A 26,122-nucleotide genomic window follows, 5' to 3' on the forward strand; every position below is an offset into this window, starting at 1 on the left:
GTTACTTATTCCTGCTCTGACTGTTTGTTCTTCAGTTTTGTCAGTCTCCCCCACCTGCCACTAGAATGTGGGCTCCTTGAGGTTAGAGAATACCTTTGCCGCTCCCAAAAGTTTAGTGCAGGGCCCAGCACTGAGTAGGCATTCAAACAAATATCATCAATTGATCAGAGAGGCAGTTCCTGGCCTGGGATTGATTTCAACACCGGTGCTGGGATGAGAATGAATGAGCTATTGATTTCCAGGCAGAATTGTTCTCTGACTGCCCAATTGGCAGTCCCACCTCTTTCTTTCTCCTCCCCCTTCTCTCTCCTCACCTGTGTGACAGGAAATTCTGAGAAACTTGCTTCCAAAGGTCTAACGGGTACACATTGCCCCTGGTTCTCCCCCTCCCCCAACTCTTCTCTCTTCCCGCCACTGCTCGCTGCTCCCAGAATCCCATGGGCTGGATCACTCCCCTCTGATCCCTAATAATTATAACAATGGTATTTGTTAAGTGCTTACTCTGTGCCAAACCCTGTTCCTGCTAGGGTAAATTCCAAATAAATTGATCGAAAACAGTCCCCATCCCTCCTGGAGCTCATAATCTTAAAGGGAAGAAGAATAGGTGTTTCACAAGTGAAGTAACTATGGCACAGAGAAGTTAACTGACTTGCCCAAGGTGACACAGTGGACAAATGGCAGCCAGGATTTGAGCCTAGATCCTCTGACTCCCAAGCCCATGCTCTTCCCACTAGGCCATGCTGCTTCCCCAGCTCCAGACCATGTGACTGTACTTTGTTGAGGGAAAGGATCGAAGAGGGAGGGAGATGGAATTTGACCTACTCGCTGACCTGGGAGCTACGATGGTGTTCAAAACTAGAACTGGTCATGCTTCCAAAAGTGGGCTCTCGATGGGTTTTCTACCATCAAATGTAGTGTCAAAGCCCTCCTAAAATCATGTCTCCTCCAGAAAGCCTTCCCTGACTAATATCTGATCTCCCCACCCTGTTCTCCCTTCCTCCTGGATGTCCTGGCACTTGCACCTGTACCTCCTAAGCATCCATTCATTCAGTCATATTTATTGAGCGCTTACTGTGTGCAGAGCACTGTACTAAGCACTTGCAAAGTAGAGTTCAGCTATAAATAGAGACAATCCCTGCCCACAACAGGCTCACAGTCTAGAAGGAGGAGATAGGCATCAAAACAAGTAAACAGGCATCAAGCATCAATATAAATAAATAAAATTATAGATATGTACACATCATTAGTATAAGTAAGTAGAATTATAAATATGTATATATATGCACAACTGCTGTTGGGGGGGTAGAGCAAAGGGAGTGAGTCAGAGTGATGGGGAGGGGAGGGGAACAGAGGAAAAAGGGGGTTTAACACTTACGTACTTGCATACTTATCCTTAAATTGGTGGTCCTCACTACCCATAGTTTATTTTAATGTCTGTCTTTCCTTCGCTAGATTATAAACTCCTTGAAGGCAGGGATTGTGTCTACGGATTCTGTAGTACTCTCCTTCCATACCCTAGTTCAGAGCTTTGCACACAGTAAGTGCTCTATGAAGACCATGGATGGATTGATAGCATCTCTCAGCGGAATCAATCAACAAATCAGTGGCATTTATTGAGCACTTACTATGTGCAGAAGTTTGGGAAAGTGCTAAAGAAGCAGCACAAATAATGTGCAGAAGCTTGGGAGAGTGCCAAAGAAGCAGCACGCACATTTCCAGCCCTCAGAGGGCTTAATCTCATGGACAAGACAAGCACAGAATAATAGACAGGCAAGAGGAAAAAACTCAAAAATTGGATGGGTGAACAAATGAAAGCATAAATTCTTAAAAACATAAACACATAAATGAATGTATGTCAATAAGTAGAAAAGGATTATGGGTGACAGGGCTGAAGTAGTAGTTGGAAAGATTTGACTTGGGCAGAAGAAAAATTAATCTTTAGCCATTCACTTTCCAATTGCTCCTTCCCCTGGTTTTCAAGGGTGCTCATGTTTCTCCTGTCTTAAAAAACCCTCCCTTAACCCCATAGCTCCCTCCAGTTATCACCCCATCTTCCCTTACTGTTCCTCTTCAAACTCCTTGACTGAGTTGTGTACATCCACTGCCTCCGCTTCCTTTTCTCCAATTCTCTCCTTGTCCCCCTCCAATCTGGTTTCCACCTCCTGTACTCCACAGAAATTGCCCTCTATAAGGTCTCCAATGATCTCCTTGCCAAATCCAACTGCCTCTACTCCATCCTTATCCACCTCAAACTCTCAGCTGCCTTTGACACTGTGGACCTTTGACACTGTGGACCACCCACTTCTTCTGGAAACATTATCTTACCTTGGCTTCACAGACACCATCCTCTCCCATTCTTCTTTCTCTAGCCGCTCCTTCTCAGTCTCTTTCTCAGAGTCCTCCTCTTCCCACCCTCCAACTATGGGTGTCCCTTGAGTCTTAGTTCTGGGTCTTCTTCTTTTTTCCATCTCATTTGGAGAACTCATTCAACTACTCTCTCTTCCATCATATTCCCAAATCTACATCTCCAGCCCTGACCTCTCTCCTCTGCAGTCTCGCATTTCCTCCTGCCTTCAGATCATCTCTCCCTGGATGCCCCACCAATACCTTCATCTCAACCTGCCCACAACAGAACTCTTTATCTTCCCACCCAAACCCTGTCCTTCCTCTCTTTCCCAGTACTGTAGACAACAGCACCATCTTTCCTGCATTATCCTCGACTCATCTATCTCATTCAACCTGCATATTCATTCTGTCGCCAAGTCCTGTCTGTTCTACCTTCATAACATCTCTAAACTCCACCCTGTCCTCTCCCTCCAAACTGCTACCCTGCTGATCCAAGCATTTAGCCTATCTCGCTTTGATGACTGCTTCAGCCTCCTCATTGCTTTCCCTGCCTCCTGCTTCTCCCCACTCCAGTCCATACTTCAATCTGTGGTTTGGATCATTTTTCTAAAAAAAGTTCAATCCACATCTCCTTACTCCTCAAAACCCTCCAGTGGTTTCCCATCCACATCTATAGCAAACAAAAACTCCTTTAAAGACGCCAATCAGCTAACTGCCTCACATTTTATATCTCTGATTTCATACACACTTCACTCTTCCAACACCAACCTACGCATTGTACCTCGATCTTGCCTATCTCGCCAACAACCCCTTGACCATGTCCTGCTCCTGTCCTGGAACTTCCTCCCCCTTCATATCTGACAAATAATCACTCTCCCACCTTCAAAGCCATATTTAAAGCATGTCTCCTTCAAGAGGCCTTCCCTGACTAAGCCCTCATTTCCACTACTCCCTCTCCCTTCTGCATCACCTATGCATTTAGATCTGTACCCTTTAAGTACTTGATATTCACCCCACCCCCAGGCCCTCAGCACTTATGCACCTATCCATCATTTATTTTAATATCTGATTCCCCCTTATACTGTAAGCTCCTTGTGGCTAGGGAATATGCCTACCAACTGTGCTGCTACTCTCCCAAGCTGCTCTACACACATTAAGCACTCAATAAATGCAATAGATTGATTGGAACATCTCCTGTTGGAGATGTGACTTCAGGAGAGCTTTGAAGGTGGGGAGAAGGAGAAGGGAGTTCCAGGCTGGAGGAAGGTTGAGAGAAAGAGGTTGGAGGCGGGAGAGTTGAGAATGAAGCACGATGAGAAGGTTAGTTTGGGAGGAATAGAGAGTTCAAGCAAATCTCTCTGAGCCTCCCAGGAAGAGACTGGTTGCAAAAGATCATGAGTCAAAGGTCAGAGGCCAAACTGGCCCCTGTTACTGGCTAGGTGAAAAAGCGAGGTGCCAACCTTTCAATCTAGATTAGGTGTGTCAATTTTTAAACCAGTTTTGTGTACTCTTCTGGCAGAACAAATCCCACTGGCACTGCACGTGGTTAGATTGGCGTTACATGTGGTTAGATTGGCACTGCACTTGGTTAGACTGCTGGGAACCGTACGGGGGGGGCGGCTATCTTGCTGGGTGGTGGGTGTCCTCTGCGGACTCTGGTTCGGGTCATGGTGTCATTTTCAAGCAAACTGGAAAGAAAATGGTCATTTTAACACCAGGAAACTTGAAAATCGGAGCTGTGGTTGTGGCCTGCTGCTTGTCCTTTCCTGGATAATTAAGTAATCCAGAGGGACAAAATGTACTCCAGTCTCCTGGCCACAGCCTGCATCAGTGCCTTCTTTCTGGGGTGCACACAGGGACCACTGTCAGCTCTTGTTTCTTTCAATCCTGGCTGCGGCTGTTAACTCCAGCCCGGTGGGCATGGCATTCTCCACTCACGTCCGTGTTTTCCAAGCCCCTTCTGTGAGCAGAGTCTTGCACTGAGATCTTAGACGCTTACAATAAGAGACATGGTCTCTGCCCTTGAATTTATAATCTAGTGGGGTGTTAAGCAGATAGAAACTTGCATTTGTATAAAAGGAACAAGACTAAAACATCTTTAGTATTTATTAAGAACTTCCTGGGTTCCAGGCACTCTGGGAGGTGCAAGCTAATCAGATGCCACATAGTCTCTGTCCCATTTGGCTTCACAGCCTAAGAGGTAGGGAGAGCTGGTGTCCTGCCCCCATTTAGAAGTGAAGAAACTGAGGCTCAGAGAAGTTAAGTGGCTTGCCCAAGGGGACCCAGCAGGCCAGTGGCAGAGCTATGACTGAAGCATGGATCTCCTGACTCCCAAGCATATATGTTTTCCAAGAGACAAATGAGAAGCCTTAGAGAAGCAGAATGGTCTAGTGGATAGAGCATGTGCCTGGGAGTCAGAAAGACCTGGATTCTAATCCTGGCTCTACCATTTGTCTACTGTGTGACTTTGGGCAAATCACTCAACTTCTCTGTGCCTCAATTACCTCATCTGTAAAATACAGATTAAGACTATGAGTCCCATGTGGGATATGAATTGGGTCCAAACTGATTAGCTTGTGTCTCCCCAAGCACTTACTACAGTGTCTGGCATATAGTAAGTACTCAGCAAATACCATGAGAAAAAGTAAGTCAAAAATGAATGACTAAATCAGTGGACTAAATAGATAAAGGTGAGGGCTCAGGGTTTGGGTGGAGGGCAAGGGGCGGATCTGGGTGATGGCAGAGGAAAGTTTGGCAGTAGGCATTCATCTTCTCCTGATTTTTGGTGGGAGGGGCGGAGACCTGGTCTGTAGCAGGCCTCATATTGGGTGTGGGGTGCACAGCTCTCATGGAGCCTCAGATTATTTTCTGAAATGTTTCCTCTCTTTCCTGCCTGGTTCCAAGTCTGTGTCCTTCCTGTCATCCCGGGCCACCCAAATGCTCAGATCTCATGACCCCTGTAAGCTCCGTGGGGGCGGGAAGCCCGTCTCACTTCTTCGGTATGTGCTCTGCACAGAGGAAGCTCCCTCAGGACTGCTCAGGGAGAATTGTTGGACTTTTTCACCTCTAGACTGTAGGCTCCTTGAGGTCAGGGATCGTGATTACCTACTCTACTGTAGTGTAATCTCCCAAGCACATAGTATGGTGCTCTGCACACTCTAAGCACTCAATAAATAATTTGACTGTGGTGTTTGCTAAGCACTTACTATGTGCAAAGCACTATCCTAAGCCCTGGGGTAGATACCAGTTCATCAGGTCCCACAAGGGACTTATATTGTAACTAGGAAGGAGAATAGGTATTGAATCCCCATGTTACAGATGAGGGAACGGAGGCACAGAGAAGTTAAATGACTTGCTCAGGGTCAAACAGCAGGCAAGTGGCAGAGGCGGGATTAGAACCCAGAACATGTGATTCCCAGGCCTGTGCTCTTTCCACTAGGCCTCACTGCTCCAAATCAATACCAGATTGATTGAGCTGAAGTGGAGGCAGGGAAATGAATTTTGGAGGGAAACGGAACATTTTCTGGGAGGAGTCCCTGAAGTCGACGCCTACTGTCTATCCACAGATCTTTGAGACAAAACAAAGAGCCCCTCACCTTCCTCTTAGACCGTGAGCCCCCTTGTAGGTTAGTGTCTGGGTCTGATCCTATGATCTTGTACCTGTTTCAGCACTTAGCATCGTGCTTGACTAATAGGAAGTGCTTAATAAGTACCGTGACTGACCAAGCAAGGCTCCTAGCTGAAGAGTCAAAGGATCAGAAGAGCAGTATGCGTTTCACGGCGGCCACTGGGGCCAAGTCAGAGGATTTCATACTGAGAATGCCTGCCTCATGAGATTGTTTTCTCCTTACTTCTCTTCGCTCCTCTCCCACTACAACCCAGCTCATACCTCTTGCTCACACTTTCCTTTCTGCCCGGATTTCCCTCCCTCTTCTCAGTTGGCAAGTTACTGCTCTCCCCGTCTTCAAGGTCTTCTGAAATCACAGTTACCATTATTATTATTAGTAGCAGTAGTACTAATTAATATTATTACTCACTCTATTATTCTCTCTCAAGCCCTTGTTACAGTGCTTTGCACAGAGTAAGCTCTCAATAAATACTATTTTGGTTGTTTTAGCAAAAGTTTCCTGGGATAGAATCCCTGACTTGACAAAAAACTGAATTAAGTCATTTTATTACCTTGTTTAGTTTCCCTCTTACGGATTACACCGGGGCCTTAGTTTACCAGGCATATCCCCTGCAAAGTGAGATCATTTGGTGAGGTCAAGGTAAGGTACACTGTTCATTCCCTTGACCCTCATTTTTCTCCAAAAAGTAGTTTCTCTCTGCCCCCCTTCCCAGGAGCGTCCCAGATGCCGGGTAAGGAGATGCCCGAGGGATGATCTGGAAGGGGTCGTGATAGGCTTGGGTTGTCGAGGGTTCATTCAGGCCCACTCCCTCCAAATAGCCTGAACCGGTGGTCATATTTAGACAGGTCTGGTCTGGTTACTGAATTACAGGAGAGGAAATAAGCAGACCCCATCATTCTCTTGTCACGGCTAGATGATCGCTCTATTCTCGCTGGTCTCCCAACCTCCAGCTTCTCCCCCAGCCCCCGCTCTGATCCGTACTACCCACTGCAGCAGTGATCATCTTCCTGAAGCTTCACTCGGCCCACATCTCTCTTCTTGTCAAATCCCCTCCACTGTTTCCCCATGTCCCTCCCGGTCAAACAGAAACTACAGTCGGCTTCAAGGCTCTCCTTATCTGGCCCCTCCTCACCTCTCTATTCTCTTCTGTTCTCCAATTCTCTGTCTTCATTCTTTCCACTCCAACCTTCTGACTAAACCTTGCTCTCCACACTCCCTCCTCTGTCCCCGTTAACGCTGTTCCCCCGGCTTGGCACTTCTTCCATCCCTCCCGCTCTCCCCACATCAAACAGGCGACTGCTCTCCTCACATTCGAATCCTCCAACAAGCTTTTCCAGACTAATTTCCCTGCTCTTTGTTTGTGTGGCCGGGGTCCTGCCTCTCCGCAGCTTAGGCCAGGGTCAGCCCAGACTGCTGCAAGAGAAATTGCTTACCCTGAGTCCCTTCAGGGCCAGCTGGGGGCACCAGATGCCTTCTGGGGGTCCCAGCCAGGGTGACCTTAGGTCCTCCCAAGTGTGGAGGAAGCGGGAGCCGCTGGAAAGCCAGAGATTCCTATATCTGGCATTGTGGCAGCACGGGAAACAGCTGCCAGGGACTGGGGATGACTGGTGGAGGTCTGGGAGCCCTCACGCACGCATATGCATGCATGCGTGTATGTGCATGTGTGTGAGAATACACACATATGCTCTTAATTCGTGCCTCCCTCTTTGATCTGTTCATCTGACATCCATCGAGCTGAGTCTCTGCCCTCTGCTTGGCTCACTGCAGGAGGGAGGTGGGACCTAGCGGAGACAGCTCTTAGAGGGTGTCCGTTCCAAGACGGATGGCAGAGATCCATGCCCAGAAAGGCATGTGGAATCAAACCAACCCCATCTTGCCTCTGTTGGAAAGGGCCAGAGAAGCAAGGCAAGAAACCAGGGGCCTCTCTGTCAGCTGCTTGCACGAACCGGGGTCTCTTAGATGAGGCTGGGGCCCACCCTGCTGCCTGAGAGAGCATTGTCTACCCCAGGAAGAATGTGGCAGTCACCTTAATTAATTGGTGAAAGATGGCTGTCATCCTCCTGCTTTTTCCTTCCCCTCCTCCTCCTTCTCCCTCAGCCTGGATCTCTTCCAGGGAGACAATCCAACTGGGTAGATCTGAAAAGTAGCAGCAGGGAGAAAGACTACTGGCCTTCGTGGCGGGGCCCACGAAATGAATGAGCCAAAAGCTGTTCTGTGGCTCCATGTCAGTCTTGAAACATGTGGATTGTAGTTTTTATTCCCAAAGAGCCTACTTTCTCTCCTTAGAACAGCTTTTCTATATGCCCCAAACCATAGATTGTGCATGGATATATTCATGAATGTAATTATGGCTTAGCTAACAATAATAATAATGATAATAATAATATTATGGAACTTGTTTAATGCTTTCTATGTGCCAAGCACTGTTCTAAGCACTGGGGTAGATACAAGTTAATCAGGTTGGACACAGTCCCTGTCCCAGATGGGTTTCACAGTCTTAACCCCCATTTTACAGATGAGGTAACTGAGGCTCAGAGTAGTTAAGTGACTTGCCCAAGGTCACACAGCAGACATGTGGCAGAACCCAGGTCCTTTTGACTCCCAGGCCCGTGCTTTATCCAGTAAGCCACAGTGCTCGAGGCTCAGTGTCGCATGAGCTCATTTAAGCTCACCCCCGCATGAATCCAGCCCTGTGTGGACCTGGCATGTGCCAAGTTTCCAGGCCCAGCGGTGGGTGCCTTTTACCCCATTTCCCCATGGTAATCAGTTGCTTTTCCCTCCACGACTACAGACACCCGGCCTTGTGTAGCTCCCTGCCTGCAGCGACGCCATTCTGATCTTGGCCCCAGCTCCCGGTGGAAGCGCCAAGAGGCCATGGCTTCCTACCGGCACAACCCAGAAGGTTGGCACCTCCGGCCCACCGGCGGGATGGCGGAGCTGCTGGAGCCAGTGGCCTCGGCCCCCTGCGCCCCCCGGTCATCCCCGCCGAGGTCCATCAGCAGCCTGGACCACCTCCTGCAGCTCCCGGCCCGAGCGGACTCTGCTTACAGTTCCTTCTCCGGCAGCTCCAACGTGCCCGAGCACCCCACCCCCTCACTGGGCGGTGAGCACGAACGCCTGCCCTACATGGACTCCTACTACGTCCGCGTCATTTACAACCCCAAAGCGGCCTGCTCGGATCTCGGGGCCGAACGGCTGGACCATGGCAGCCCCCTCCACCCAGCTGGTGTCTTGGGACGGCCTGGAATAAACTCCCATTTGGAGCTGGGCAGTCAGTCCCCTTCCCCTCCTCTTCCTCCTCCTCTTCCTCCTTCTTCTTTCCCTCCATCTCCTCCCTCTCGCCTGGACAGCTACACAGCTCTCAAGGGCTTGGATCTCACCAGGCGGGCCACTCCCCTGGGGAATGGCACTGACCCCATTGACCCCTGGGCTCCTGGCCCATGCCTGGCCTCTCCCATTGAGCCTGGCTACTCCTGTGACCTCTGGGACCCCTGGCAGAAGGGTGAGGGGGCAACGGCAATGGAGAGGGGAGACTGGGACCCTCTCTCGGAAGCCAGCAAAAAATGTATCCAGCAGGTCCCCGCCTGGGCCTCCTCCTTTGTTTTACATGAGTACATGCAGTCGAGGTCCCTGCCCAGGTCTCCCCCTCCGGGAGGTGCCCTACCCCTAACCCGGGGGGCCCGAGGACCGGTGGGCATGGCTTCTCTGCAACCCCCGCCCCCCCTCGGCGACACAGAGAGCCAGCCGAGCAGTGCCGTTGGCTGTGAACATCGGCCTCGCTGGGGAGGAAACAGCTTCTCGGACCTCGGGTCGGGGCTCGGATTGCAAGGGGATCCGCCCCCGGGACCCCACCTTTCGGAGCCGTCCCCGGCCCGGGGCAGCAGCGGGGTCTCCCGAGGGCCGAGCCGCCCTCCGGCTGGTGAGTCGGCGCCCGAGGGCCACGGCCTGGACAGGAGGCCGAGCGTGGCCAGCTGGAGTCTGCAAGGCCGCCCGGAGAGAGAGAGAGAGGGGGGTAGGTGGGGTGGGCGAGCCCCACCCCCAAGGCAACACATGGAGACCCACTCTGATCCTGGTGGGGCCAACGCGGTGGAACATCTGGGGGACGGGCAGCTGGGTGGGTGGACAGACCTCCCACCCTGCCACGGGCCTGCCGAGGGCGGACTGGGCCAGGCCCCACTCGGGTTCTGGAGGGAGACCATCATGGGAGTCAGCAGACCTGACCCTTGTCCTCCCTCCCAGCCAGAGGAAGCGGTGAAGGCCACCCCTGGCCTGGCAGCCCAGCCTCCGAGGGGACCAGCGGTCCGGGGCCCCCGGGACCATCCCGGGGAGAAGATAAGCAAGCAGGGAACCCCTCTACTCTATTACCTCTCAGGGGGGAGGGTCTCGGGCCTGTTGAGCCCCGCGGAGCCGCTTTCGGAGAGCCTGCCCCAGACGCCCCCATCTGGCCCTAACCCCCCGGTCTCTGCTCCAATCAAGATCCGGGGGGAAGGCCGGCTACAGCCCGTGGGTGCTGAGCTACAGTTGGAGAGTGGGGAGCCCCTCCTGGCCAGCCCTGCCTCCTCACTGGAAGAGGGCTTCAAGTTGGACTACAGGGAGCGGCTGAAGGTGGCCCAGAGGAAGGTCCTGAGGGAGACATCCTTCAAGCGGAAGGATCTGCAGATGAGCCTGCCCGTCCGGCTCCGGCCAAAGCCCTCTCAGAGGCCCTCGATTGAGCACCTGCGCTCCTTCTCCCTGTCCCACACCCCGCGGGAAGGCCAGGCAAACCCGCCCGATGTGGCACCGGATACCGGGGTCCAGGACGAGGCAGCTGGGCATCCCCAGGCTGGGCGCAGCGCAGGGAGGAAGAGGCTGACCAAGGAGCAGCGGAAGTGGTGCTTCTCGGAACCCGGGAAGCTGGACCAGGTGGGCCAGGGGGCAGGGGCCACCGGGGACGACGAGAGGCCCTGGCCTGGCCTGCCAGGGGAAGGGGAGGCGGCGGCGGCAGAGGCTCGGGGGCCGTCCCTGGAGAAGCGCGGGAGGACACTGTCGAGCTCCAGCCTCTCCAAGACCGAGCTGAAGCAGATCCAACAGGCCGCCCTCATGCGGTACATGGAGCGGAAGGCCTGCCAGCGCCCATCCAGTGCCCAGCCCACGCCCGCACCCCCACAAAGGCCGTCCCCTCACAAGCGTCCCTCCACCGCCAGCAGGCTCTCAGAAGGCGGGTCGGCCGGACCCGGGGTTCCCCGGAGAAGCCCCGGGGCCGAGGCCGTGGGTCCCACCCTCCCGGCGGCTTGGGCTCCGGAGCCCCCCTCTACCGTCACGGCCCCGGGGGCCAGGCCCCGTGACCCTGCCTCGCCCCCGACCCAGGAGCTGCTGAGGAAGGCCCAGCCTCTAGCAGGCAGGGCCGCACAAGGCAGCTCTACCACCGAGTGGCCTTCAGCCGAAGAGCTCCTTGGTCCAGACACCCTCGCCTCTGGGATGGCCCGAGAGAGAGCCAGGTCGACCCCGTCGGCTCAGGTAGGAGCAGGGGTGGGAGGGGCCTCCCCGTGGGGCCGAGGACCATCCCGACTCTTGGGGCCTGGGCCGAGGGAGCCGGGAGAGAGAGGTGGGAGGCCGAGCGTGGGCCGCTGGATCCTCGAAGGCAAGAAGCTGAGCAGCTCCCTCTAGGGTCTCTGGTCCTCCCCACTGGAGGAGCTGTGGGACAGCCCAGTAGACCGCCCCTGCCTGGCCTCCATCGGACCCCACCAAGATCCTGTTCTTCTCCCCCTACCCCAGCCCAGAGGGGCCCTGCCCAAACCCTGAACGCTTGGGGGTGGATCAGCTACCACCCCGCCCTCACCCAATGACCAGGAGTGGGAGGGTTCCCTCGGGTTAGATCAACAAACCCCAGAGGGACTTTGAGGACAGGGGAGAAGTGGAGATGGAGGAGTAATTGGGGGGAGACCATTCCTGGAATGCATCTGTACTTCCGAGTGCGCCTGTGGTCCGTGGCCCTGGGTGAGGAGTGAGTCTGTGCCTGCTGGCATTGGGAAAAGTGGGAACAGGGTGAAGTCGGGAAGAGCGGCGTCAGAGGTGGAGGGGAGGGGTTCAGCAAAGCCTCAGACCCCAGGATCCAGAGGCTGACCATGTGGCTTCCCTTCCAGGTCTCCCTCCGAGGCGCAGCACCCTCCAGCTGGGCAGGCTGGTCCAGGACACTCAGGTAAGGCTGGCATCTATGCCCCCTGGGGTGGCAGGCCTGGCAACGGTGTATGCGCTTCCTCGCCCCAGGGATGTGAAGTTTTCGGTCGCTCTTCCTGGGCCTTTCTGGGCCACTGGAGCTGTGCTCGGGAACCTTGGTACCCCCTGCTGACCTCTGCTCCCCCTCCCCCCACCGCCAGCGTCCACACCAACCATGGCTGAAGGGCCCCCCACTATGGGGGACAGGTTGGTTCTCCGAGAAGTGGGAGTTTGAGTGCAGTGGGACGACTCTCACTGACCCAACAATGGAACCTCCGATTCCAGGGTTTCTTTTTATTTTTATTTTTTGGCATTTGTTAAGCGCTTACTATGTGCCAGTACTAAGCACTGGGGTAGGTATAGCTAATCCGGTTGGACACAGTCCCTGTTCCTCATAGGGCTCAAAGTCTTAATCCCCATTTTACAGATAGGGTAACTGAGGCCAGAGAAGTGAAGTGACTTGCAGTCATGTGGCAGAGTGAGGATTAGAACCCAGGTCCTTCTGATTCCCAGGCCTGTGCTCTATCCAGTAGGCCACGCTGCTTCTGGCTCTTGACCAGTCACTTGAACTCTGGACTAAGGGCCGAAGTTGAGGAACCCTCGGCCGATTCACCCACCGGGGACCCGAGGGTGGGCTTTCCTTGTGGTTCCAGACCACGTTTCTCCTCGCTCCCTCTCAAGCCAGACATGAGGCACGAGTTTGGCCAAGGCAGTGGGGTCACCTAAGGCGGGGCTTACCATCTTTGCACTCTCCGGGCAGAGTGCGGTGACTAGGGGTGGAAGCCTGGGCTGGGTGTATGGCACGGTGGCTCCTGGGCTGCTGAGCGGCCTGTTTGGACACAGTCACTCCTGCAGGTGACAAGAAGCAGCGTGGCCTAGAGTATGGGCCTTTGAGTCAAAAGGATCTGGGTTCTAATCCCAGCTCCGCCACATGTCTGCTGTGTTACCTTGGGCAAGTCCCTTACCTTTTCTGGGCTCAGTTACCTCATCTGTAAAACGAGGATTAAGAGTGTGAGCCCCATGTGGGACAGGGACTGTATCCAACCTGATTAACTTGTATCTGCCCCAGTGCTCAGAACAGTGCTTGGCACATAGGAAGTGCCATAATTATTATTATTATTATTATTACCAGCCTGGCTCTGCCTTCCCATTAGCCCTTGGTGTATGGGCTAAACCGGGCCACCCTCCCGCCGCAGTGCCGCCCTCCCACATGCTGCTGAAGGCGGCCCAGGGGTGGGGGTAGAAGGCGGGGAAGAAGCCAGGGCCCCAGTGTCCTACTGGTTGGCAGGCAGGTGGGTAGTGAAGGTTAAGTGGGGAAACCCCAGGTCGGGGCATGGGGGAGACACTGCCAGTCACCTGCCCCAGGCCTCTTGCTCCAAGGATCTGGAGAGGGGGTCGGTTTACCCCCCCGGCCCTGGGGATTTTCGGGAATGTCAGGGAAACAGAGGAGAGGCGGAGGACCAGAGGTCAGCATTGAGAGAGCAGGCCCTGTACCAAGGGATGACCATTCAGGGACAGGCCCTGGGCCCACAAAGAGAGTTTTCCCAAATCCACAACCGTGGTGGAACTTCCAAACCTGATCCCGCAGCATTCCCCGAGCCACCAGTGCCCCCAACTGGTCGCTGGGCAGATGACACCGCCCCTCATCCCTCTGGGCTTCTTGACTGCAGCTTGGGTGTGCTTTCTCACATTCGACCAGAAAAACTAATAATAATGGTATTTGTTCATTCATTCATTCAATCGTATTTATTGAGCACTTACGATGTGCAGAGCACTGTACTGAGCACTTGGATTCATTAAGCGCTTACTTCGTGTCAAGCACTGTTCTAAGAGCTGGGGCAGTTACAAGCTAGAATTGGACCCAGCCTCTGTCCCATATGGAGTTCACAGTCTCAATCCCCGTTTTACTGCTGGGGAAGCAGAGCTGGGGGTTTCCTCTCCTGGCGAGGCACCTGGAAGCTCCCAGCTGCAGGCCTCGATCCCAGCTTCAATTGTATTTATTGAGTGCTTACCGTGTGTAGAGCACTGTATTGTTACGCTTGGGAGAGAACAATATAACAATATAACAGACATTCTCTGCCCACAGCAAGCTTACAGTGGAAAGGGCCCCAGGGATGGACAGGGGGCGGGAAGTAGGGGGCAATGAGGGTAAAGGGGGGATGCCACGGGTTGGAGCTGGGGAAGACACCAACCACCCAGCTGCCTGCCCCAGGCTGCCTTCACCTCCAGGGCCTGTGTCTCTGGGGGTTTTGACCCCTGGGGTTTGCTCAGCTGTCGGGGGTCCCGAGCAGAGGCAGCTGCAGGGATCTGAGCACGGCATCCACGGAGCGGGCATCTTGCACGGGGGTTCTGTTCAGGGCCAGATGACTCGGGCCGATAACTCTGGGCAGCTGTTCACGTGAGCCTGGCTTTAGTTTCCCAGCAGAAAGCGGAGGGCGGCCCCCCTGTGGAGGAGATGGAGTGGCAGCGGAGGAGCCCGGTACCTCGGAAATGACTCACCAGAGCTCGGAGCTGCTTCCCCCTCCACGATGCCGGTGCGACCTAATGCCCCCTGCCCCCTCGATGGGGAGGAAGACCGCCATGGAGACCCCCTACAGCCACCTCCCTGCCCCTTACGATGCGCCCTGGGGCCGGTCGTGCCTGCCGAACCCCGAACCCCCTTGCGGATCGGACGGAGCAGAGACGGTGGTCCCCATGTCCACGAGACTGTCCTGCACCAAGGCCGGGGGTGTTTCTTTCAGCTCGCAGGTCACCTGCCTCGGGACTGGACCCACCCCAGCCTCAGAGTGGCCTGTACCAGGCCCACCTGGCCCTCTTCTACTCTCCCCTCCCTCGTCCCCTGGACCAGATGACGTTTTCCTGAGAGACTCCCCGCCTGGCCAGAGCAGGCCCTCTGGAGATGCCCCCTGCCCCTGGACACCCTACGTGGCAACGCTCCCTGCCTCCGTACCAACACTGCAGCCTCCACCTGGGACCTCTGGAGAGAAGCCAGGGACTGTTGAGCCCCAGACCAGGTAATGCTGCCCCTGTCCCTTACCTCGACCCAGTCAACCACTCAGTGGTATTTGCTGAGCACTAGTCGTGGGCACACTACTATACTAAGCACTTGGGAGCATACAATATAACACAATTGGTATTTTTTTTAAGGCGTAATAATGGCAATTGTGGTATTTATTAAGCTTTTACTGTGTGCCAAGCCCTGTTCTAAGAGCTGGGGTAGATAATAGTTAATCGGTTTGGACAGTCCTTGTTCCACAGGAGACGCACAGTCTTAATCCCTGCGAAGGAACTGAGGCACAGAGAAGTTAAGCGACTTGCCCATGGTCAAACAGCAGACAGGTGGCTGAGCTGGGGTTAGAATCCACATCCTCTGACTCCCAGACCCTTGCTCTTTCCAATAGGCCTTGCTGCCTCACATGGTAGTGATGATCTCTGCCCTCAAGGAGTTTACCATCTAGGTGGGGAGGCAGACATTAAAATGAGTTACCAATATGGAAAGCAGCAGAATGTAAGGATATCTACTTAAGTGCTGTGGGGCTGGGGGTGGGTGGGGTGAGTATCTAAGTTCTTAAGGGGTTCAGACCCAAGTGCATAGGCATTGCAGAAAAAGTGTGAGTTAGGGTGGGGAAATGAGGGGATAATCAGGGAAGATTTCTTGGAGGAGACTTAATTTAAGTAGTGCTATTAAAGTGAGAAGAGTGATAGACTGTCGAATATAAGGGTGGAGGGAGTTCCAGGCCAGAGGGAGTATGTGAGAAGCAGCGTGGCTCAGTGGAAAGAGCACCGGCTTTGGAGTCAGAGGTCATGGGTTTGAATCCCAGCTCGGCCACTTGTCAGCTGTGTGACTTTGGGCAAGTCACTTAACTTCTCGGTGCCTCAGTTACCTCATCTGTAAAATGGGGATTAAGACTGTGAGCCCCACGTGGGACAACCTGATTCCCCTGTGTCTACCCCAGCGCTTAGAACAGTGCTCGGCACATAGTAAGCGCTTAACAAATACCAACATTATTATTATTATTATTAAGTGGTCAATAGCGAGAGCTGAGTTCGAGGTACAGTGAGTAGGTTAGTATTAGAGGAGCAGAGTGAGTGAGTTGGATTGTAGTGGGAGAGGAAGGTGGTATCAAAACTGAAGATAAGGAGTTTTTGTTTGATGCAGAGATGAATAGGCAGCCACTAAAAATTTTTGAGAAGCAGGGAGATGTGCATAAGTTGATATTTTAGAAAATGAATTGGGCAGCATGAATAAGGTATGGACTGGAAAGGGGAGAGGCTGGAGGCAGGGAGGTCAGTGAGGAGGCTGAGCAGTAATTGCAGCAGGTTATGACCAGCTTGGAATGAGAAGAAGGGGTGGATTCTAGAGATTGTTTTGAAGGTAGAACTGATGGGATTTGGTGCCAGACTGAATAAGTGGGTTGAATGAGAGAAATGAGACAAGGATAATGCTGTGGTTCCAGGCCTGTGAGGCAGGAGGATGGTGATGTCGTGTCAGGTGGTGGGAAAGTCGTGGGTTGGAGAGTGGTCCCTGCCCTTGTCCCACCTGTTTCCTGCCTCTGTCTCAGCCCCTGGCCCCTGGCATGGGCAGTGTATGGATAACCCCAACAGAGACACGGGGGGACAGCCACAGTTGTAGAGGCAGACCTGAAGTGAATGCAGGAAGGAGCAAGAGGTGATCGAGGTGGGAGTTCAGGATACTGTGTATGCCCACAGGATGTCCCCTCAGAGGCAGCCATAGGGAGGCCATGAATGGTTCAAAGTGGGACAACACATATGTATAGACTGTGAGCCCATTGTTGGATAGGGATTGTCTCTGTTTGTTGCTGAATTGTACTTTCTGAGAGCTTACTACAGTGCTCTGCACACAGTAAGCACTCAATAAATATGATTGAATGAATATCTGTAATTTATTTATGTATATTAATGTCTGTCTCCACCTCTAGACAGAGTTCATTATGGGCAGGGACTATGTCTGTTGTTGGATTGTACTGTTCCAAGTGCTTAGTACAGTGCTTTGCATACAGTAAGCGCTCAATAAATGTCATCGAAAGAAAGAATGAATGAATGAATAATGTTGGTATTTGTTAAGCGCATACTATGTGCCGAGCACTGTTCTAAGCGCTGGGGTAGACACAGGGGAATCAGGTTGTCCCACGTGGGGCTCACAGTCTTAATCCCCATTTTACAGATGAGGTAACTGAGGCACCGAGAAGTTAAGTGACTTGCCCAAAGTCACACAGCTGACAAGTGGTAGAGCTGGGGTTCGAACCCATGACCTCTGACTCCAAAGCCCGTGCTCTTTCCAGTGAGCCACGCTGAATACTCACCAGCCAAGTCCAGTTTCCTCTGTGGTCCAGCTGCCATCTCCATCTTGGGCAGGGACTGGGGAGGGCAGCATAGGGTGTCCACCAGTTCAGTGGGATTGCCCAGTGAAGACCCAGAGCCCTTCACCTGCCCCGCAGCCCTGCTGGGCCAGCATATGGTTCTGTGGGGAAGGAGCAGGGAAGACTGGAAAACTTCTCTTGCCCCACATGGAGGAAGGGAGCTGGCCCCATCCTCAGCTTGATCCCAGGGAGGGTGGAAGGGGCTCGGCCGGGATTTCCCCAGGGAGAAAGGAAAGCAACACGGCCTAGTGGAAATCTGTAAAATCTCATCTGTAAAATGGGGATTAAGACTGTGAGCCCGATGTGGGACAGGGACTGTGTGTCCAAACCAATTTGCTTGTATTCCCTCCCCAATGCTTAGTTCAGTGCCTGGAACATAATAAGTGCCTAACAAATACCACAAGTACTATTTATTATTATTATAAGTAGGCAGGGGACTTGACCAGATGACCTCTGTCAGCCTCCTCTAGCTCTCTGACTCTGACCCTGTCCCTTTCTTCCAGCTTCTCTGGTCCTGAGGGCACCGAGCCCAAGCTTAGGGCAGAGAGAAGGAGAGAGGCCTTGAAGGAAGAAGACCCTTATTCTGCTGTCCCTGCTGTGCTCTGCCAGGCCCCTCCTCTGGAGAGGATCCAGAAGAAGGAGAGGGAAGCCGGGACACAGACCCCAGCCTGCCAGCCTCTGGGAAGAAGTCCCCAGCACTGGAGAGCTGAGCTTTCCCAGGAACGGGTAGCAGAAAGCCCCAGTCGCTGCCCGGCTCAGCCCGACCGAAGAGAGAATACTTCCCCGCCAGCCTCGCCCCCGGAATCCACAGCCTGTGCCTCGCCAGGCCTGGAGGCCAGGGGAGAGTCACCCACGCTGGGGCTCCAGGAGCCCAGGGACCGACGATGCCAAGAACTTGCTCTAGAGATCATTGCCGAAGACCAGTCTCTGGCAGATGTCCTGTCCCCGTACCCCGCCCGGAAGACAGCTCTGGACCTCATGGAAGGGCTGTTCCCAGAGAGCTTCACCACCCTGGGGAGAGGAGACAGGAAGCGGAGGGCAAGGCTAGGAGAGGAGGTCCCCAGCACCGCTGGCGGGGAGTAAGTAAATCAGGTCCTCGTGGGCACATGGGCACGTGGAGCTGAGAGGGGACAGGTCAAAGGGCGGACCCCAGCGGAGCTGCTGCTCAGGTGACAGAGCCTGGAGTTCTCTCCCGGTGTGGACCCAGGACCTGAGAGCTGGCTGCCCCTGCAGAGCCTGCCTGTCCCGCCAACTCGAGGCCATCCCAGGCAGCCGGAGGCAATTCCGGTGTCAGCCTCCTAGTCCAATTCCCACCCCTCAGACCCCAGACCGCCTGCTTGACCTGGCCTGGGAGGCGGGGGGATGGGAGTGGTCAGGGGCCTGGGAGAGCGGTCAGTAGCCAAACCCCTGCCATGGTGACTCCTCTTCCCCCTCCGTCCAGACCACCTGAGGAGGCTGTGGGAGTCTGGCCTCAGTGTGCCGAGAGGACAGAGCTGAGAGGTACAAGAGGTGTCTCCTGATTCCTCTGGCCACGTCTTCTCAGCCCCCTCCCCTCCGGGGCTCAGATCACAGAGTCATTCCTGGCCCTTACTGGCCTCCCTTCGCCTTCGTTCACTCCCTCAACTCAGTGGAAAGTCTCCAGTGTTCAGATAATCATGGATGAGGGAAAGATAATAATGATGATATCTGTAAATGGTTTGCTATGTGCCAGGCACTGAACTAAGCACGGGTGGATATAAGAAAATCGGGTTGGACACAGTCCCTGTCGCACGTGGACCTCACAGTCTCCATACCCGTTGTACAGATGAGGAACTGAGGCACGGAGAAGTGAATTTACTTTCCCAAAGTCACACGGCAGACAAGAGGCAGGGCGGGGATTAGAACCTGTGACCTTCTGACTCCCAGGCCTGTGCTATATCTACTACGCCATGCTCCTTCTCAAGGAGATGGGGGGGTGTTGAGTGGTCCACCCCTTACCACCCAGATAAATGACCTAGAGGACAAGGTGTAATGCTGTCCTTTAAGCTTCCCATTGCCCCTGATGGAGACAGATCCTGGGCCATGGGGGCCATGGGTGACCCAGCACTGGCCGTGCCCAAGGCCTGGTGTGGGTGACAGGCTTAGCCCCTGGAGGCCAGACCGTGAGGGAGGTCCAGGACCGGCTGTCTTCTCCCTGCACTGATGTGTGGTTTTCGATTTCTGGCCAGGCAGAGCCCCGATAGCCCCGTGACAGTAATGGTGGCTGACGCCGAACAGGATCCAGCCCCGGAGGCTGACCCGGCCCCCTCCGATCCCCAGCGCGTCCAGTTGCCAAGCAAGGGGGCAGCAGCTGACCCTGACGGCATCACAGCTAAAAAGGTACATACTCCAGGAGGCGGGGCACAGGCACGGTGTGGGTGGGCTACGGACAGGGCACCGGCAGGGTGCTGGACAGTGCGGTCCAGTGGTTCCCAGGAAGAACTGGGCCAGCTGCCCTGCTCAGAAACATCTCTGCTGGTGGGCCCTACCCTTTGGGAGACTAAGGAGTCCAGTACTGGCTTCCAGACTGTAACACCAATGGAAGTGCTCAGTTGGCTGGGCCCTCCCCAGATCAAGGCAGTGATCTGGGTTCCTGCTTAAACAATTCATTCAATTGTATTTATTGAGGACTTACTGTGTGCAGAGCACTCTACTAAGAGTTTCGGAGAGTACAATACAACAGTAAACAGACACATTCCCTTCCCACAGTGAGCTTACAGTGCTGGGCCACTCCCTGGCCAAGGTTGTGCTAGGCTCCCTGGCCAGGCAGGTGCTGGAGCTGTGTCCGGAATGAGGCTAGACAGGTTCTAGAAAAGGTCTAGTTTGGCTCTGTGCTTTCCTGAGGTTGGGGCTGGCCCTGGCAACCCCCCGGTGGGTAGATCAGTTACTCGCCTCTTTGAACCCAGGCCACTGGATAATGGTCTTGGGATCCATTAGCCCAGAAATGCCGTAGATACCTCCGGACATGTAGTCTTTGTGGGGATCTGGGGCTGCTGGCTTGGCAGGGGCTGCAGAACTAGGGATGCCTGGGACCAACCTGGATGGCTCATGAGGACCTCCTGATTGGAGCTTTCCACACCCAACGTTCGGGGCTGCCCAGAGACAGAACCAGCTGAACCTCGGACACATTCCCAGCTCTGGCTGCAGCATCCGGTTGGCGTGGTGACGTCAAGGGCCAGGGTGGGGAGTCGGTGCTTTCTGGGTCCCTGTGAGCCGCCCCTCCCATCTTCCGGGAACCCCTCGGGGGACCACACATCTGGAAGTCCGCCAAGGCTCCAAGTCGGAGAGCGATTCAGGAAGGAGGATAATAAAAATGTTGCCTTTTTGCCCTGCCCTTCTTCCCCGGTGGCAGGCGGAGCTGGCGGGGCTCCTGCGAGACAAGCTGCACGGGCTGCGGGAGGAGCGGCGTTCGGTGCTGGCGGCGGCGAAGGCTTGTGCCCGCTGGGGGACGGAGCTGGACGAGCTGGTGCGCCACACCTGCAAGCCCAACGAGCACGAGCGCTACGCTCAGTTCATCGGCGACCTGGAGAAGGTGGTCAGTCTCCTGCTCTGCCTGTCCAGCCGCCTGGCCCGCGTGCAGAACGCGCTGGCCAGGGTGGACGAAAGCACCGACGCCGAGGAGCGGGTGAGGCAGGTGGCAGGGAGGGGCGGGACGGGGGAAAGGGGTGTCTTGTCCAGGTCACTGAGTGTTGAGCCCCGATCTGCTCCCTTGGGGCTTGGATTACCTTGCCTGGCTGTTTCCTCGGAGCAAACCATCCAGGCAGGTGCTCCATCCTTCCCTTCCTTCCTTCCGAAGAGCAACGTGGCCTAATGGATAGAGTAGAAGCCTGGGAATCAGAAGGGCCTGGGTTCTAATCCCTGCTCCGCCACTTGTCTGTGGTGTAACCTTGGACAAGTCACTTCATTTCTCAGAACCTCAATTATCTCAACTCTAAAATGGGGATTAAGGCTGTGAGCCCCATGTGGGACCGAAGCTATGTCCAACCCGATTAGCTTGTATCTACCCCAGTGCTTAGTACAGTGCCTGGAACATAGTAAGTGCCTAACAAGTACTATTATTATCACTATTATTATTGTTAATAGTGGAAGTCGTATTATTCCTCAGGCAGCAGATGGCCCAGAGCAGGGCCGGGGTGACTGCAAAGAAGCCCCAGGCCCAGCAAGTGGTTTGGGCAGGGGAGAGGCAGGAGGGGGAGGAGCTGAGAGCGAGCAGGGGCAGGAGAGGCAGCACGGTCCAGTAGGAGCAGCGTAGCCTAGTGGATAGAGCATGAGCCTGGTCGTCAGAAGGACCTGGGTTTTAATCTGAGCTATGCCACTTGTCTGCTGCATGAGCTCAGGCAAGTCACTTAACTTCTCTGTGCCTCAGTTACCTCATTGTACAATGGGGATTAAGACTGAGAACCCCACGTGGGACATGGACCGTGTCCAACCTGGTTATCTTTTGTCTACCCCAGTGCTTAGTACAGTGCCTGGCAGATAGTGAGCTTTTAACAAATACCATTAAAAAAAAGAGGGGTAGAGAGTGGGTGAAGGTAGGGATGCAGGTGTCTGGGACCTCCACAGGGGGTTCTGTTTGCAGGACCCGCAGACGGGGGGATCATTCATGGAAGTCCAACTTGATGATTTCAAAAACAATAATTGTGGTATTTAATAAGTTCTTCCTATGTGCCAAGCGCTGTACTAAGTTGTGGGGTAGATACAGAGTAATCAGGTCAGACACGACCCTGCTCCATATTCATTCATTCATTCAATAGTATTTATTGAGCGCTTACTATGTGCAGAGCACTTTACTAAGCGCTTGGAATGTACAAATCGGCAACAGATAGAGACAGTCCCTGCCCATTGACGGGCTTACAGTCTAATCTGAGGCTCACAATTTAAGGGGTATGAATCATTTATTGAGATCTTACTGTGTAGAGCACTGTACTAAGCGCTTGGGAGGGTACATTATAACAGTATAACAGACACATTCCTTGCCCACAACAAGCTAGAGAAAACAGGGGTTTGATTCCCATTTTACAGAAGAGGAAACAGGCACAGAGGAGTGAATGACTTGCCCAAGGTCATGTAACAGGCAATCTCTCCAGCCTGCTGTGGGCCGTGAATGTCTACCAACTCTGTTGTATCATATGCTCCCAAGCACTTAATACAGTGCTCTGCACACAGAAAGTGCTGAATAAATACCGCCGATGGATTGATTGATTCCCAAGCCTGTGCCCCTTCCATTAGGCCGCATTGCTTCTTTCAGGGTGAAATCAAACATGTACCCCCCAAGTAGACGGTCCTCCCGGGGAAGGCAGCCACCAGCGTTTCCCATGAGTCCATTGGGCCAGTGCTCTGGGCATTTCCCTGGGGGGGCCGGAAATTCAGAGCTCAGTTGGGCTTACCATGGCTCATCTGTGTTTTCCCAGCAATCGCTGAATGACCGGCTCAGCCTCCTGTCCCGGCAGCGGGAGGACGCCAAGGACCTGAAAGAAAACCTGGACCGGCGGGAACGGGTCGTCTGCGGCATCCTGTCCAAGCAGCTGCCCCCCGCACAGCTGCAGGACTATCGAGACTTCGTGCGGACCAAGGCCTCCTTGCTCATGGAGCAGAAGGGCCTGGATGAGCGGATCATGTTTTGTGAAGAGCAGCTGGAGAGTCTTCAAAGCAGCATTCCCCTCTGACCCCCGGGCCGGCTCCTCCCGGACATGTGCTGGCAGGACTCTGGGGGCACAGGATCGGGGTGTGGGGCACAGAGGTTGGCACTACTTAGGGAGGGCCCTCTGGCCTTCCCAGTTTCAGTTCACACCAAGCGGCTGGGGCCACGGTGTTGACAGGCACTTGGTGGGTGAGCCCTTCCCTGCATCCCCCTGTCCCTGGAATCTCCATGCCCCCGATGATATCAGGACATTTCAGGTCTCAGGGTCCAGCCAGTGACCTGCTTCCCCTCTGCCTCTCTGCCCTGCTTTTCTTGCCCACGGCGTCTCAGGAATAAAAGGGAGAGGTCGACCTCAGGCCAGGAGGCTGAAGGGCCAGGGAACTTTGTAGGCAGTGTGTGAGGGGCAGACTGAGGGCACTGTTTCCTCCAGCCCAGGCAGAAAGAGAACTACCTTGACGGGAAAAGCCCTCTGGGTCCATCCTCAGCTCTCAGCCCCGAACCTCCGGATCCAGGAGACAGGAACTGGGAGCTCAGGACTGGGATGGGGTAGGGAGGTGGGAGAAGGCGGTGTCTCCCTCTCCTGTCCCTCCTGCTTAGTCTCGGGAACATCAGGCAGGCCAGTGGAGTTGTGCTTAGAAATCTCTTACCGTTGCCCTTGGGTTGGGGGGGTGGGGCTGCTAGGCTTTGGACCCCCTCACCCTCAGGACAGGCTGCCCGAGGGGCAAACAGGCAGGGCAGGGCAGGGCCCAGGGACAGGTGATACCGCTTCCTCTGTTGGAGCTGATGCCCCTCCCATAGGGCCTCAATTAGCTTCCAAATTCCAGACCATTCAGGGACGCTAGTCCGGCCCCAGCCCCATGCAGCGACCATCTCTGCCCCAGTTGGGGCCATTCCCTGGCAGGGCCGGCAGCTGGCCGCCCACTCTCTTCCAGCCAGGGCCCTCCGGGGTCTCTTTCACTAATTTATTCTGTTTCTGTAACGTCAGTGAAACGTGCCCTTTCATCTGGAGACAGTTATGGGGACCACCAGCTCCCCTCCAGCCTCTCCTCTCTGGCTCTGGGGTCCTGGGCCTGGCAGAAGGGTCCGGGCTCAGAGCCAGGCACCGGAAGGGGCTGCCCGGAGGCTGCCTGGGGTGGGTGTCCTCAGAAATGTGCTGTGGGAAGAATGGATTGAGGAAAAGAGTTTCTTTTTTGGGATCCTGGAGATTCTGACATCATCCCACCCCCACCCTGTCTCCCATCCTGCAGCCACCCCGCCCCCAGCCCCAGCAGAAGGTCTTAGGTTAACGCCTTCACTGCCTGATCTGGCTGCGGCAGTGCCATCTGCCGGGAGCTTTGCCCGGAGGGGTGGCAGTGCCCCCATGGCCATTCCCATTCCATCCAGGATCCGGCACCTGGGGGGTCTGATCATTCTCGGACCCCCAGAGCTGAGCACGATGACCCAGCGACTCCCCCAGATTGGCTGGGTGAGACTCGTCTGAAGGGAGAAGCAGGAAGGCGGGCGCTGAGCTGGGGGTCCCTCAGAACCTGGGATACAGTGGGATACCGTGTTGACCCCCGGGGGAGACGTCATCCCTCTTCCTAAGTCTGAGCCCCCAGGTTCAGGTCGAGTTGAGGTCTGCCTTGTGGTTTGGAACCGTATCCGGGGAATTTCTGAGTCATCCCAGTTCTGGGGACCACACCCACCCGGCCCAGCCCGGCTGGGGAAATGCAGGGACCAAGGAGATGTCCGAGAGCGCAGTCCGCCTCGTCTCCCAGGGGCTCACACCCTAAACCAGGATTGGTTTCCTGGTTCGAGGAGAAGAGGCCGCCCGAGGCAATTCCGTCTGACCCCTCGCCCTATCCTGACCCAGGGTTCAAGAGGGCCCCGGTCTCCTCCCGCAAGCTGCCTGCAGTCAGTCACGGAAGGCTGGGCTGTGGTGAGAGCAGCAGGAGCTGCCAGGGGAGAAAGGCATCTGACTGACGGGTTCAGGCTTCCTTTTAAACTGAGAACGGCAAGTGTCTCTAACGAAATCATTCAGTCCGTCCAGCCACGCTGATTGTGGAATGTTTTTCCTTTTCAAATAAAAATGAATCTGCCAAGCGGGCCTCTGTGGAGCCTGGAGCTCATATGGTTCCCACACAAGAAACAAGATTGAGCACTGTGTGCCGTCTGCTCTGATCAGCGCCAAGCTTGGGAGAGAGCACTTTGGGTAATCAACCGATACAAGCCGAGGTTCACCCATAGACCCTGTGATTCTATGGGGGAGGAGCGGCATAGCCTAGCGGAAAGAACTCAAGCCCAGGAGTCGGAGGACTCGGCAATCCCAGCTTCGCCAATTGCCTGCAGTGTGACCTTGGGCAAATCACTTAAACTTCTCTGTGCCTCAGTTTCCTCATCCATAAAATGGGGATTCAAAACCTATTCTCCCTCCTACTTAGACTGTGAGCCCCTTGTGGGACAGAGACATGTCTGAGCTGATCAACTTGTAATTAGACTATCCCTTAGAACAGGGCTTGACTCATAGTGAGTGCTTAACAGATATAGTACTAAAGTTCTCTCCCCAGCTGTCTCCCAGGTCTTGGCTGAATCACACCGTGGGTGAGCAGGGGAGAGGGGTTGACCGGGGAATGCCCAGACTGCCCCCTCAACTCCCCACCAGCTCTTGCCTAGAAGCAGCGTGGTGTAGTAGATAGAACATGGGCCTGGTGATCAGAAGGTTCTAATTCTGGCTCTGCCACTTGTCTGCTGTGAGACCTCGGGCAAGTCATTTAACTTCTCTGGGCCTCAGTTCCATCATCTGTAAAATGGGGATTAAGACTGTGAACCCCACATGGGACAACCTGAATACCTTCTATCTACCCTAGTGTTTAGAACAGTAGTAAGCACTTAACAAACAACACAATTATTATTATTATTGTTAGAGGTAGGAC

The 26,122-nt window shown here is 54.4% G+C and overlaps 1 protein-coding gene across 2 annotated transcripts in view; it reads left to right on the forward strand.

Moving 5' to 3' along the window:
* The window catches only part of SHROOM1 (shroom family member 1), a 53,850-nt gene extending 28,555 nt beyond the window's left edge, over positions 1-25,295 (forward strand). For both annotated transcript variants that reach the window (XM_029050550.2, XM_029050551.2), the window contains exons 2-8: positions 8,767-11,471; positions 12,098-12,153; positions 14,585-15,184; positions 18,055-18,630; positions 19,759-19,909; positions 20,922-21,194; positions 22,981-25,295. In XM_029050550.2, the coding sequence (XP_028906383.1) occupies positions 8,767-11,471; positions 12,098-12,153; positions 14,585-15,184; positions 18,055-18,630; positions 19,759-19,909; positions 20,922-21,194; positions 22,981-23,235 (4,616 nt within the window). In that variant the 3' untranslated portion in view covers positions 23,236-25,295. The remainder of the gene's footprint in view (positions 1-8,766; positions 11,472-12,097; positions 12,154-14,584; positions 15,185-18,054; positions 18,631-19,758; positions 19,910-20,921; positions 21,195-22,980) is intronic.
* The last annotated feature ends 827 nt before the right edge of the window (positions 25,296-26,122 follow it).

This window comes from Ornithorhynchus anatinus, chromosome X1 (genome assembly GCF_004115215.2).
Source record: "Ornithorhynchus anatinus isolate Pmale09 chromosome X1, mOrnAna1.pri.v4, whole genome shotgun sequence".
NCBI classification, from domain to species: domain Eukaryota; kingdom Metazoa; phylum Chordata; class Mammalia; order Monotremata; family Ornithorhynchidae; genus Ornithorhynchus; species Ornithorhynchus anatinus.